General features: G+C 41.2%; 1 protein-coding gene across 2 annotated transcripts in view; it reads left to right on the top strand.

Annotated features, from left to right (window-relative positions):
- The window catches only part of IQGAP2 (IQ motif containing GTPase activating protein 2), a 375241-nt gene that overhangs the window by 317419 nt on the left and 43177 nt on the right, over positions 1 to 14645 (top strand). For both annotated transcript variants that reach the window (XM_073623999.1, XM_073624006.1), the window contains 7 exons: positions 1319 to 1402; positions 2649 to 2720; positions 2808 to 2877; positions 3493 to 3701; positions 9692 to 9841; positions 13252 to 13415; positions 13540 to 13764. In XM_073623999.1, coding sequence (XP_073480100.1) covers positions 1319 to 1402; positions 2649 to 2720; positions 2808 to 2877; positions 3493 to 3701; positions 9692 to 9841; positions 13252 to 13415; positions 13540 to 13764 — 974 coding nt within the window. The remainder of the gene's footprint in view (positions 1 to 1318; positions 1403 to 2648; positions 2721 to 2807; positions 2878 to 3492; positions 3702 to 9691; positions 9842 to 13251; positions 13416 to 13539; positions 13765 to 14645) is intronic.

Here is a 14645-nt window from a genome sequence, read left to right as displayed (position 1 = left end):
TTTTTCCGGCTATGTGCAAACTGAAATTCCTACTTCATCCATGATGCCCAACAGTAAGATATCTGCTGTTGATGGAAGCCAAACAAGGAATATTGGTCTCTTGACACTTTCTTTATTGTTAAAAATCCCTCATCTAGATTTCCATCAGTAACCCACCTGCAACAGTTGTTGTGCAATGGTATCACACTCAAGTATCCTTCCGTATTTAGGCTACGTTCACACTGGAGCAGGTGTCGGCGGTAAAGCGGTGCTATTTTTAGTGCCGCTTTACTATAGATTTAGCAGCGCTATTCGGCCGCTAGCAGGGAGGTTTTAACCCCCGCTAGCGGCTGAAAAAGAGTTAAAACCGCCGGCAAAGCGGTGCTTTGCCAGTGGTTTGGTGACGCTGCCCCATTGTTTTCAAAGGGCAGGGGCGCTGTTTTCAATAGGCAAGCGCTGCAAACATGCGGCTTGCAGGACTTTTTTTTACCATCCTGCAAGCGCACCTCCTCAGCGTGAAAGCACTCGGGCTTTCACACTGGAGAGACAGGAGAGGCTCTTTACAGGCAATATGCAGGTGCTATTTTTAGTGCTGTAGCGCCTGTAAAGCGCCTCAGTGTGAAAGTAGCCTAACTGTTCTTTGCAGTATTTCTTAATTTACTATGGTATGTCCCCCTTTATTGCCAGCTGGGAATCAAGTACTCTGTCATGTTTTAGTCTATCCTTAGTCCCCCCTGAAGTGTGTTCATCTATTGGCCATAAAATATTTTAAGAATACTACTTCTCTGCTATATACAATATCAGAAAAATAAATATGTGCAAAGAAAAATTTGCAAAATGTAGAACCGCTGCAACCACTAATATGGTAAACTTCAACCACTATAGGGGTCATGTATAAAAAAAAAAAAAAAATTAAAATAAAAAAAATATATAAAATTAATAAAAGGTGTACTGTCAACAGTGCACAATTTTAAATTATTTACATTTATTGGCCATACCCTCTAAATATATCTTGGTGCTTTCCAAGCAGCCCGTTTATTTTGTATTATAAAAAACAACCAATTCAGTGTATTTTGTGTGAAATATGTTACTTAATAAACTGTCAAACTAGCATAACAAATTTCGTTTAACTAGCAAGAGTACCCCTAGAAGCAGACATACCCTCAGGGATATGTTCTAAACATGAAGAATTATACTACGATCACCAGATTTTTTTATATAGTAAACCCACTTTTGTTCGTTTTCAGCAGCCAGCAGAATCCCAGAATACTTATGTATACATGTAGAAGTGTGTTTATTGTCAGTCTTTTAATGTTCACTGTATTTTCTTGACATTCAGTCTTCTTGGAAAGGATATAAGCAGAGGAAATCGTATACTGACCGACTGAAACTACTGCAAGGAAACATTATAGGCATTGTCAAGGTATGCAATTTTTACCATAAATAATGCTACTGATTTTGACATTCCTTGTAAGTCATCGTTGGTTTTGGTCTGAAAGGTTAAAGTTGGGCAAGTTTTCATTGAGATCATAATATATAATATGATATGTTTGTCTTTAGCCTGACATGCGCAATATGGTCTAAAGTCTGTTGAAAAAGGAAAACAGAAAGCGTTCAGCAATAGCGGCCTCCAAATTTCCTCTTCATAGAAACATGGGGGAAAAAGAGGTGCTGATCAAACATAATAATAATCTTTATAGGAATAGTACTCGCTATTTACATGATAAATACTTTCTTGAATCCCTCAAAATTAAGATTATCCCATCAGGATAAAGCTAAAATATATTCCAAACTTATCTACTAAAAAAAAAAAAAAAAAAAATTCCTCCCAGCTTATTAATATATTTCAGTATGACAGTGACTCTCCTGATAGCAAGGATAACTTGCCACAAATTTTTGGCAGTGTTGAGTTGTAAATCTGGTTACTTGCTGTATATTTTCACCGGCAAGTTTTACACTTGCAGAGCACTTGAAGCGCAAGTTCTGCTTGACTCTTTTCCAATTTGCTTGGCAAGTCTCTAGCAAGAGCAAAGTTGCAGTGGTGAGTCTACAGCAAGAGCTCTGCATAACTACCACATGGAAATTCAGCCACAGTGACCCCTGTGGTGGGATGACTATTGCACAACATAACTGAACCAGAACTTGCAGCATACTTGCAGAATGTTTGCAAAAAAATTGATCTGGGGTCATGCAATGTGGACATGCTGCAATTGTGCAACAAACTTGTATAGCCTGGCAAGTATAGCAATAGCTTAGCAAGTGATTTTCAAACTTGCAGCACAATTGTTTGCTATCTGGGTCCGAATTACTGTGTATAGTCCCACAATCTCACTTACCGTCACTGGTGTTTCCATACATATATTGTATATTCCTGGATGCAAATACTGTAAAGTGTATTCCATCTGTATCAATTACATTAAATCCAGAATAAGTGATTAAAGTATAGTTTGAATATTGTGCAATCACCTCCCTTCACAGCATCATATTTCACTCATAACAGAGTTCCTTTAATGAAAAGATTTAATAAAAATATTGGCAATGTTGCTTCCATTCCATTCTTTTTTCTTAGTTTTCCATAATGTCGGTTTTGTTGACTGTTGTCAAAATGATTCTGATGTGCAGTCTGTTTAGAACGTAATTGAATACCCTCTATTTTGGTCTGTTTTAAGATTCAGTCATGGTTCCGGATGCTAAAAGCAAAGAGAGCATACCAGAAGAGGCTTCAGTATTTTAAAGATCATGTGAGTTCCCCTTCTCTAGAAGTATCAGCTCTGTTAAATTCTTTTAACTTGTTGACAAACCATAAACTGCCCTCTTTTATCGCACAGGAGAAAGAAATAATAAAAATACAAGCCTTTCTCAAAGCTAACAAAGCCAGAGATGACTACAGGACATTAAGTAAGTGTTAAGAGAATTGTGGAAAATATCAATTGCAATATATTACTGTAAAATAATTAAAGGATAAAGGATAATTTAAAACAAAAACATGAATGCACATTTTTTTGCAGGTAAAAAATGTGCATTCATTTATTTTTATTTTTTTTCTAAGGAGCCCTGCAGAGCATTGCACCTGCAATATTCATTTGGGCAAGAGAAGCATTTAATAGTATATTGCATGGAGATTTTTTCAGTTCTCTTTAGCCGTGTGTTTTTTTTTTTTTTTTTTTAAGCAGGATTGAAAAAAAAGCAATATTAAAGGATTAAACATTTTCATTCGTATTCTGTAGGGTTATAATGTGTGTGATTATAATTGAAAAATTAATTTATTTTTTTTGTATGTATGTAATGTATATGGCATTAGTCTTACAATACTCTTAAGAAGCCAAATGTGAAACAAGAAAGTGTTTTTTGTAAAAGATGGGTATACTAGTAGAGGCTCCTGTGATATAAATCCAGGCTTCATCTTTTGGTATCCTTTTACACTTTACTTTTATGATCTGTAACTAGATCACCTGCCATTTATTTGTAGATGAAATCTATTAATGCTCCTATTCTTTTAATGTTTCATTGCAGTTTGCTCAGAAAACCCCCCTCTTAATGTGGTCAGAAAGTTCGTCCATCTCCTGGACCAGAGTGACTTGGACTTTCAGGAGGAGTTGGAAGTGACCAGGTTACGAGAAGAAGTAGTGACAAAAATTAGGTCAAACCAGCAGCTGGAAAAAGATCTCAACCTCATGGATATCAAAATAGGCTTGCTGGTGAAAAATAGGATCACTTTACAGGTTAGCGTTTCTGTATATGTTTTTGGCAAGCATTAGAAACAGGATGGCCTTCCTGAAGAGTGCAGGAAGTAGATCAGACATGATTGCTTTTCTTTGGTAACATGTTTTTATAAACACCAAAGTCTGCCTGGATGTGTATTTTAAAGCATTGCTTGCAGTTTCCTGATCAGAGAAGGTGAAGAAAATGGTTCAGTAGTTCAAGAAGACCTCCAGGTAAATGTAATGTGCAGTGCCCTCTGTAGTAATTATAATATGCATTATACACTCTGTGGTGTCCTTTGCTGGATATCCTGCTGCAAAAACCTGACTGTCTGTTCCTATTGCTATAGCTTCTGGTCCCAGCATGTGTTTAAATTGAAGTAGTCAGCCTTATAGTGGTCCTAATACCCCCCCCCCCCCCTAAGAAAACCAACTATAGCAATTTAAACAGCAGTAGGGGTGCCACAGACTGCCATCTTTCAGATGAAAGCAATGTGACACTACGTATCCCAGCAAAAAATGCAAAAATGGCTCTGGCAGCGAACAGGTTAAAGAATAAGTTCACATTTTGGAATATGTTAGGAGTTATACCTTTAGTTAGGATGTAACATCTATCAGAACATGTCTATCCCCCCCACACACCTCCCCCAAGTGACAACAGGCAGGAGTTTTTCTCCCCCACAATCGCTGCCACATTTAAAATCAGTGTGACTGTGCGGGGTTTGCCCACACAGCCATGTCATTCATTCACAGAGATCTGTGAATGAAGAAACTACAAGAGCCTCCTAGTCCATTCACAAGTCCTCCTGCCTTCAAACAGAAAGCATGTACAGAGGTATGGACAGAAAGCTGAAGGACTTGTCTGCAGGAGCCCAACATTGTACCCATGATCTGCTGGTTGCAGGTGCAATGCTTTGCAGGATCCTGGGGAAAAATTATAAATGCATTTTATTTTTCCTGCAAAAATATGTGCCATTAATATTTTTTACTCAAAGGTAAACTTTACACTAGGTCATTCACTAGTAAAATTTTGTTTACATTTTTTGTTTTGAGAAGGTTTGTTCAATTCTCTGTTAGTGTGGTCAAATGGACATTTGTTTTCTACCTCAGCGATGAGGAAATTTGAAGGAGCAGGATGTAAATCTTTTATTGGATGATCAATTTTTTTAAAGTGGGCAAAGTTCATTCATTCCGAAATCAAATGTTGAAAGCAAATGAAATTTTTAAGCACTTACTAAGATTTTCTCATGTCATCGAATGGGCAGAGAATTTTCATATGAATGTTGGTACAAACGTTCTTTTAATATATAAAAAAATATAGAATGTAGACTCCGCGCTAAGGTATAGAAAATGTTTTGCACATATAGCAGCCTGCAAAAATGATTGACCCTTAAGGGGTCACCTAAATCTTGTTTAAGTAAATGCAGCGCTACTCTACTACTACTACTTTAAACCTGAGTGTGTATATATGCTACTAATCAATTCATAATACAATTATTCAGTATCTGTGACAACCAATTTAATTCATATGTCAAAATCCATAAAATGCAAAAATTGCTCTGTGCTTATCAATGAATCAGTTGAAATAATAGTACTATAAAGTCCATAAATATAAAATCAGTGATGTGTTGATGTTTGGAGCACTGAGTACTTTCTAACACATCACTGACTTTTTATATTTATGGACTTTATAATACTAGCGTTGTAATTGATTTATTGGTAAGTACATAGCACTTTTTGCATTTTATGGATTTTGACATATGACTTTAATGGGTTGCCACAGATATTGAGTAATGTTATTACGAATTGATTAGTAGCATATATACACACAAAGGTTTAAAAGGTAGCACTGCATTTACTTAAACAAAACATTCTTTTGAATATCTACTAGTGTATGGCCAGCTTTACACTTACGTCTATTAGAATATAATAGATTAGACTTTCCCTGAGTCCTCCTTGCAGGACATATTGTGGTAGGTTATGGCTCAAAAATATTTTAAGGGCATCATAAAACTTCACATAGCCCAGTCCTGTTCACACCAGTTTAGCCATCCTGTTAAGCTAAGTACGCACAGGGAGTTTTTATTTTGTTTTAACCCAGTGGGCTGAACAAAAAAAAGTGGAGAGGCCACCTTACTAACACATCCCATGTTACTGCGACAATCTCTCCACTGTGCTATTGTGTTTTTACAGGGGGGCATTGCCCCCCATGCCAGAACACACTGACAATGGGCACGAGCCCTGATCAGATGCTGGTTTTTACAGCATGTTCATTTAACACAGAAGCCAGTTGTGAGACCGACTTCTGTCGGATGAGGAGTTGTACACATTGGCCGAATGTCAGCCGGTATCTGCTGAACCGGACAATATTTGGCTCGGTACCAGCCTTTAAGTATGCTGGCTGCAGTACAGCTGAGACTGTAGATGTTCCAGGGATGATTGCAGCAGGAAAGGAGTAAGAATCTGGTTTCTGTTTATCAGCAGGGTGTTGTTCCTAATCAATTCGTACAAGATATTGTCCTAGCCCATCAGATCCCAGACCCTTTCCATTTTTAAGAAGAAACCAATTTCTTTGGATTATTGCCACCTAAATGGAAACACTCAGTGCAGAAATACATCAGCTGCCATTGTTGATTTGCTGAGGACTGGTTCACATCAGAATGTGGTATGCGAAACCTGATCTGCAGCGGGTGTCAATGTTAAGTTAATGACACACTAATCGCAATTTTACCTGCTCCAGATTGACTGGTACAAAAGTACCATGTGATACAGTTGCAGCAAGTTTCCAAAAGTAATGCAAGCACTACTTTTGGTGCGGTGTGCTGCAATTTTAGCCTGTTCAAAATGAATAGGCCGGAATTGCATAGCACAGAACTGCATGTGAATCGCACAGGAACGCACATTCCTATGTGATTTCCGGTGTGAACTGGCCCTGAAAGTTTAAATGGCGTCCTCAGTGGCACTTAAAAAGCTAGATCTAACAAAAGAAGGTTGTACAGGTAACACGGTCCATAATCCACAGTAAAGAGGTCCTTGCTTCACTACTATAATTACTGTAAATGCATTAGCCTAAACTAAAAAAAAATGTAGCCTTTAGTACTACTTTAAATGTGTAAATGCAAGCAGTGTAAGTACTTTAATTTTACTTGGTAGCAGCCTTTTACAATCCATGAAAATTAGGTGGAGAGCGTCAGTGAGAGAGAGAGAGAGAGATGAGCTAATTAGTTTGCCATTTCTCCTTTTACTATTCAGTCACAGGCTGAAGAAGGGCAAGACCTGTAAGTGTTACTGAAATGCAGTGCAGAAAAACTAGGCCTCTTGCATACCTCCCAACATTTTGAGATGGGAATGAGGGACACCTACCTGCAAACATATGTAGGCATAGGACACGCCCCCGACACACCCCCTTAAAAGCAGAATTAACCCCAAAAAAGGTTAATTAAATCCACAAGGACTTTTTTTGACACTCCTATTACTTTATATTGGCTTTTAACATTTACAAATGCAGCCATTTTGAATTTAGATGAAAGGTTTAGCATTAGGAAACACTTTTTGAAAGATAAAAAGTTCATTTTATATAGAACTATATAGATCAGACCAAAATGAGGGACAAATGAGGAGGAATGAGGGACATTGCTCCATATTGGGGACAGTTCCTCGAAATCAGGGTCAGTTGGGAGCTATGCTTTTGCACTGCCAGACAGGGCTGCGTGGTGTGTGGCAGAGATGTGTAAATTTCTGAACTGGATCCTTTGGCAGGTAAAACAGCTCCCATATATGTATTTCATGTGTGTGTTTTGCTGTTTGCCTGGAGTTCTGCTGCAACATTTATCTCACCACACTGAGTGTTATAAAAGCTATAATTTACTGGATTGCCAAGCTGTATCCAGATAACGGGGCTTCATTAGATTTTGCGATCTTTGTACAGGTGAGGGAAGCCAAAGAAGAAAAAGAGGTGGAAGAAACACATTCCACAGTCTGTATACAGTACTATTAGATTGTATTTACATTAACGTGATTGTTAAGGTTCACAATTTATTTTTAAAAAATAACAAACGTGTTATCCTTACCTGCTCTGTGTGGTTTTGCACAGATCAGCCCCGATCTTCCTCTTTTCGGGTTCCCCACCAGCGCTTCTGGCTAATTCCCCCCGCCGAGTGCCTCCATAGCCAGCTCCTTGCAATGGGGTACTCGTGCTGGCCCCGCCTCCCACTCCCTCCTCACTGGCTGTGATTGAAAGCAGCAGAAGCCAATGGCTTCGGGTGCTGTCTCTGAGCCAAAGAGAAGAGAGAAAAATGAGTGGTGTATTTAGGTTTTGTGCTGCCCTAGGCCTAACTAAACTCATGCACCCCCTAATTAAAATATGGGCCACACCCCTTCTGTTTAAGACCTGGCCTATCTGTAAACCACATCCTTTCCTATTCAGGCTCCACCTTTTCCTTTCAGAGCTCCACCTCTTCCACTCTGTACATTAAAAGTGGGTACCAGGTGGCCTCATCAGTCAGTGGCCATCAGTGCCGCCTATCAGTGCTCATCAGTACGGCCTTATCAGTGCAGCCTCATCAGGGGCAACCAGTGCCACCTTATCAGTGCCCATCAGTGCATCCTTATCAGTGCAGCTCATCAGTGGCCATCAGTGCAGCCTCATCAGGGGCAACCAGTGCAGCCTATTAGTGCCTATCAGTGCTCATCAGTACAGCCTTATCAGTGCAGCCTCATTAGTGCCCATCAGTACAGCCTTATTAGTGCCCGTCAGTGCAGCCTCATCAGGGGCAACCAGTGCAGCTTATCAGTGCCCATCAGTGTGGCCTCATCAGGGGCAACAAGTGCAGCCTAATAGTGCTCATTAGTGCCCATATCGGTGCAGCTCATCGGTGCCCATATCGGTGCAGATCATCAGTGGCCAGCAGTATAATAACTTTAACATTGAGCACTTGACACACACATTGGTTATAGTAACATAACCTCTCCTGGCCACTGGTTAGGGATCTCTCTCTCTCTCTCTCTCTCTCTCTCTCTCTCTCTCTCTCTCTCTCTCTCTCTCTCTCTCTCTCTCTCTCTCTCTCTCTCTCTCTCTCTCTCTCTCTCTCTCTCTTCAGTGAAGAAGGCGTATGGAGGAGAGTGGGCGGAGCATTGAGCTCCGCCAGTCAGATTACGTTCAGCCGGCCTGGCCAATCACTGGCTGCCAATAGGGGTGCCAGTCGTCGTCGCTGCCGCCCCACCCCCTCCCCGCCCACCAAGCACACTCCAAATACTGCCCACAATATTTACAAGTGCCGCGCTACAGCAAGCCAGCCGCCGGGGCTGTATTTGTGCGGGAGGCGGTCGCGGGACTTGGGAAAACAGGACAGGGGGGCTTTTTGGCATGCTGGGGGGGGGGGGGCTTTTTTGCCACCCTCCGCAAAGTGCCGCCCTAGGCCTGGGCCTTGTCGGCCTAGGCCAAGAAACGGCACTGAGAAAAGTGCAGAATCAAGTTTAGGCTCCTGTAAGTATAAGGGGGAATCTGGGGGGGAAGCTGTATGCAGGTTTTATTTTTACCTCCTGAATGCATTAAAAATCTTTGGCCTTTACAACCACTTTATGGTGGCATTTTAATGGGTGTTTTGCCACTTTGGGAATCCCAGTGGCAAGAATCTCCTGGTTCCTGCTGCTGGGATTGACAGCTGTGTGTAGATAGCTACGGCCACCGAGCCTGTACACCAATGACAAGTTGTCTTTAACTGCCTATAGCCTGTCATTGCAGTGTACACGCTCGGTGGCTGCAGCTATCTGCACACAGCTGTCAGTCCCAGCAGCAGGGATCGGGAGATTACTGCCACTAGGATTGGTAGCATGGCAACACACCTGTGCAAATGGAGCACAAGAGAAATGAAAGTGTAAGAAAAGATTTGTTCATTTGGGAAAGGAAATGTGTCATTTCTTGAATGTTAGCCATTTAGATCACAGGGAAAATCCGCATTCAGATATATCACAGGATGTTAATATAAATATCAACGTGTTTTCCTCTGCAGGATGTTGTGTCTCACAGCAAGAAACTGAACAAGAAAAGCAAAGATCAAGTGGAAGAGATGCTGACGGTGGATAAACAAGGCATTAAAGGGCTAAGTAAGGAGAAAAGGAAAAAGCTGGAAGCCTACCAGCATCTTTTTTATCTCCTGCAGGTATGTGTATATAGATAATAAATACATTTCACTGAAGATGATTTATATTTATAAAGAGGTACCAAACTCAAAAGAAAACATTTATTAAATTCCATCTTACACATTTTTAGATATGATGGCTGCATATGTTTTTTTTTTTCTAGTGATCTTGTAGCAGTTAGAGGGTTGAGACGAACCATTTAACAATGACAAGAGTGCTTACAGTGATCAGCTGTTGTTCATTTATGTAAAACCTTTATCCCAAAAGGAAAAGAAAAACACAGTTGCTGCAACTGCCTAAAAAGTGTTAGCTAGAGTTTGGTGTCACTTTATTAGTGCATCTAAATCTGCTAGTCCATCTAACACTCTCCTCCCCCCATACTGACAATGCTGCTGTCCAAAGGTATCTCTGTTACTCCTTCATCCAGAATGGAGGCACTTTAATACAGGAGGAGCATTACTGGCTAGATCATTTGGTAAAAACCGGGGGGGGGGGGGGGGAAGCTAATGCAGCCACTATATCTAAGCATTTGTAAATTGCAATATATTACGATTAATTCTTCTTTAAACATATATAGATCCAACATTTTTCTTTTCAATTGTTGATGGAATGGAATGTAAGAGTTAAAGCCACCATCAGGTTTTTGTTGTGGTCTGTATGTCCACTGGGTACATTCACCCGCTCTGTTTGTCCTTGTGAGCATTACCAGAGAACGGTGGGAAATTCTTTCATCGGGGACACCTCTTCCTGCAACAACAGTATAAAAGGGTAATTTCCCTCTCTTTGATGAGAACTCCTATTTTGCTGTTGGTCTGCAGGACTGGAAGTGAAGGGAACTTTCTTCAAAGGATCATAGACAGAAAACTGACAGGGTTTTCAGTCCTTCCATACTCAATCCAAAATGAAGCTAAAACGTTTTGACTTCACATACACTTAAAAAAAAAAATGGAATAAAGAAAGAAAAAAGCAAATTAGTGTGTGTGAATTTTCCCAGCAACAAATGTTCACCTTCACGCCTTGCCAGTCTTCTTATCCCCCAACCACATTTCTTTCATAAGAATAAGGCCTCATGCACACTGGACATATTTTGATGTTTTTACAGCAGCTGTTTTTGGCTGTAGACGTTTTTTTCTACAGTCATTAAACTCTCCATCATGTTATCCTATGTGTCCATGCACATAGTCTGTTATCAGCAGTTTTGGGCAGTGGTGATTTTGAGCAGTAAAACAAATTCAAAACTAGTGGGTTCTGAGAGACGTTACACTATAGTGTAAGATGTGTCCATATATAGAGTAATCTCAGACAGACTTCACTTGTTGAAAAATTGAGGAGTAATTGCTTTACTCCTCAATTTGAAAAATCGGCAGCAAAATCTGTATTTGTGGTGTTGATGGGGGTGAGATAACCGTCCCTTCATCAGGTTTAATATCAATTCAGAGCGTAAAGCAGGATAAAACCCCATAGCAAAAATTTAAATTGCAGCTTACAATTTCTTAGGTGGCAGAGACTTTGGGAGAGACCTTTGAGTCCACTTAGTGATATTAAAGGCTTTTTTTTTTTTTTTTTAATAGCAAAAATTTTATACTTTGCTCCGTGCAGTGGTTTTGCAGAGAGCAGCCCCTAACCCTCCTCTTCTCAGGCCCTTTTCGGGCTCCTGGCCCCTCCCTCGTGCTGAGTGCCCCCAGGGCAGGCAGCTTGCAATAGGGGCACCAAAGCAGGCTCGTTCCTGAGCCACGGCTCTTCGTGTCACTGACTGTGATTGACAGATTGGCTCCCGCTGTTGTCTCAGCCAATGAGAATGGAGTTCCGAGCTCTTGTGCACATTGCTGGATTGACATGTGGGGGGGGGGCTGATGGACTGCTGCACAAAGAATTTTTTTACCCTTTTGCATTGAATGCATGATGGTAAAAAAAAAACCTTGAGCCGTTAGAACCACTTTAACCACTGACTTGATATTAAGCCCTGATGAAGAGGAAGTGGCTTGACCCCCGACACACGTTGGATGTTTTAGGTGATCCTACTAATAATCATTAAAGTAATTTGGACTCTCTTACCATTTGGTCTGGCGCTCCTCTGGTTTGTCTTTGCTGTAACCTCTTGTCGCCCGGCTACTGTCAAATGACGGGCTCCCAGAACAACCGCTGTCGCGTGCCCCCGGGGGCGCGCAGGGCAGCACTCGCGGACGCGCTGCTAGGACACGGCACGACCCCGATCTGTGTAAAGAGCCTCAGGCCTTTAACCATGTGATTGGCTGTGTCCAATCACAGCCGGTCACGTTCAAACGCAGAGATGGCAGTAATCGGCGCTCCTCGCCTCACACTGACAGAGTTTGAGGAGAGGAGAGCTGATCAGCGGCATCTCTTCACAGGGGACAGCTAGGTATGTAATCAGGGCACTGATCATCAGTGCCCTGATTACAATTAAGTTCCCACCACTGCCAGCAATGTGTGCCCACCACTGCCAACAATCGGTGGCCATTAGTGATGCCAGTCAGTGGCCATTAGTGATGCCAGTCAGTGCCTACCAGTGCCACCCATCAGTGTCGCCTATCGGTGCTCATCAGTGCCACATATCAGTGCCACCTATCAGTGCCCATAAGTGCAGCATATTCATGCCTCCTCATCAGTGCCCATTAGTGCAGCCTATCCGTGCCCATCAGTGCCACCTCATCAGTGCCCATCAGTGAAGGAGAAAAAATACTTATTTACAAAAGTTGCTGATACAAACTAAGAAAAACTTTTTTTTTTTTTTTTCAAAAATGTTGGTCTTTATTTTTTCCTAAAAAACAAAAAAAAAACCAGGAGTGCTTAAATACCACCAAAAGAAACCTCTATTTGTGTGAAGAAAATGATAATAATTTCACATGGTTACAGTGTAGCATGACCGCGCAATTGTCATTCAAGGCAAGGAAGGGGGTGTAAGTGCCCTGTATTGAGGTGGTTAAGTCAAAATCTTGGTACCCATTAAAGGGTTTCCGTGTTTCATGTCAGCTACTTCACTAGAGTTCGTAAGCTTGCCAAATTATTTTTTTCCTCTCAATGTTCTGAACAAATAAATGTTAACATCCCAGCGCCTCTTGGATATGTCCCTTTTGAAATCGATTTTTTTTAAAAAGGCCAATTATATTGAATTAATCATAAAATATAATTATTTGGTTCTAAGGTATCTAGTAAGTATATCTTCACTTTTCAATCTGAACTCAACAAATGTGTCTGGTGCCAGGTTATGTGGGAATGATGTAGTTAGTGTGAGTAGCTTTGTGTCATCATGCTAATAAAAGCTATGATTGGTTGTTGTGATTTGTTGCACATTAGTGACATACAGTAAACCATTTAATTTATCTCGTCATCCTCCTGTACACAGTACTGTATCTAGTTTTAGGGATTCTCTTATATATAGTATGTCTCATGATACGGTTTCACTTTCCAGACTAACCCATCATACTTGGCCAAGCTGATTTTCCAAATGCCTCAAAACAAGTCCACTAAGTTTATGGACACCGTGATCTTCACACTCTATAATTATGCATCTAATCAACGGGAAGAATACCTTCTGCTGAAACTCTTTGAGACTGCACTGCAGGAAGAAATCAAGTAAGTGTTTCTGGTCATCTGTAAAATACCATACAATGATGCCGCCGCCTTCACAAGTATTCTACTTTAATACAAGATGAATGCATATATTAAGCTAAAGATTTTTTTTTGTGTGAATTCACAGATCAAAAGTTGACCAAATACAAGATATAGTGACTGGAAATCCAACAGTCATAAAGATGGTGGTCAGCTTCAACAGAGGTGCCCGAGGACAGAACACCCTACGCCAGCTGCTGGCCCCTGTAGTGAAAGAAATCATAGAAGACAAGTCACTCATTATTAACACCAGTCCAGTTGACGTATACAAAGCTTGGGTGAATCAGCTGGAAACAGCCACTGGAGAAGCAAGGTAAGAGTTCTGTGTTATATTGGGATGATAATAATATAATCATAAATACAATTTTGGAGGAATGCTTAGCTCCATAGATGCCTTTTCTGCATTGTCACCGTCCTTCTTTGCCTTCTTTATCGTACATCATGAGAGACAGAGCACCATAGTAATAAATATATGAGTTATAGGTCACCTTTAGGTGAATGGACACTATTACCAAAAAGGAAACAGGAAGTCCCCCTCCCTATATAATGCCTCCCATACAGGGAGTACCTCCGTTTTTTTCGCCAGTGTCTAAGGTGTTGGTCACGGTTGATGAAGTGCTAAGAGAGCTCTGCTAAGCAATCCCTGACGGAATCAAGGGGCTGTGCAAACGGATCCATCTAAAGTGCTTGAAAGCCAAATGGATGGTACCCGGGCCTCGTGCAAGAAGAAACCAGGTTTTTGCCTGTAATGCTTCTCTTTTGAGAGCTGGACCATGGGACCCGGCACCTTGGTCATGTTAATACACCCAAAGAGTTTTCCGGCAGGGTGCTGTACAGGTATAAGGGAGTGGACCCGTGAAAGGGGACCCGGTCCTTGAAGGTCTGGCATGACACGGCCCGCTGTGATGGCTAAAGGCTGGATCTGTCTGTGATAAGTTCCAGCATTACTGCGAAGGGATCAGGTAAGTCAGAAAGACCGGAAATTTATATATATGATTCACTTGATCTTGCCTTGCCTGTGTTTTGCCACCAGAGGGTGTAAAAGTTACATATCTAGCTTCCAGCATTCCATGCTTTCCCTGTGATGTGCTCAAGTGGCAGCAAAGGCTTCCTGCGGCAGCATTGCTATTTCTCCTGCTCTGTCAGCCATCAGTAGGGGTTTGGGGGCCATCCACCATCAGAGAGATCAGGTTC

Source organism: Aquarana catesbeiana, linkage group LG01 (genome assembly GCF_042186555.1).
Source record: "Aquarana catesbeiana isolate 2022-GZ linkage group LG01, ASM4218655v1, whole genome shotgun sequence".
NCBI classification, from domain to species: domain Eukaryota; kingdom Metazoa; phylum Chordata; class Amphibia; order Anura; family Ranidae; genus Aquarana; species Aquarana catesbeiana.
The sequence above is the reverse complement of the archived record's forward strand: the minus strand, read 5'-3'. Positions and strand labels throughout refer to the sequence as shown.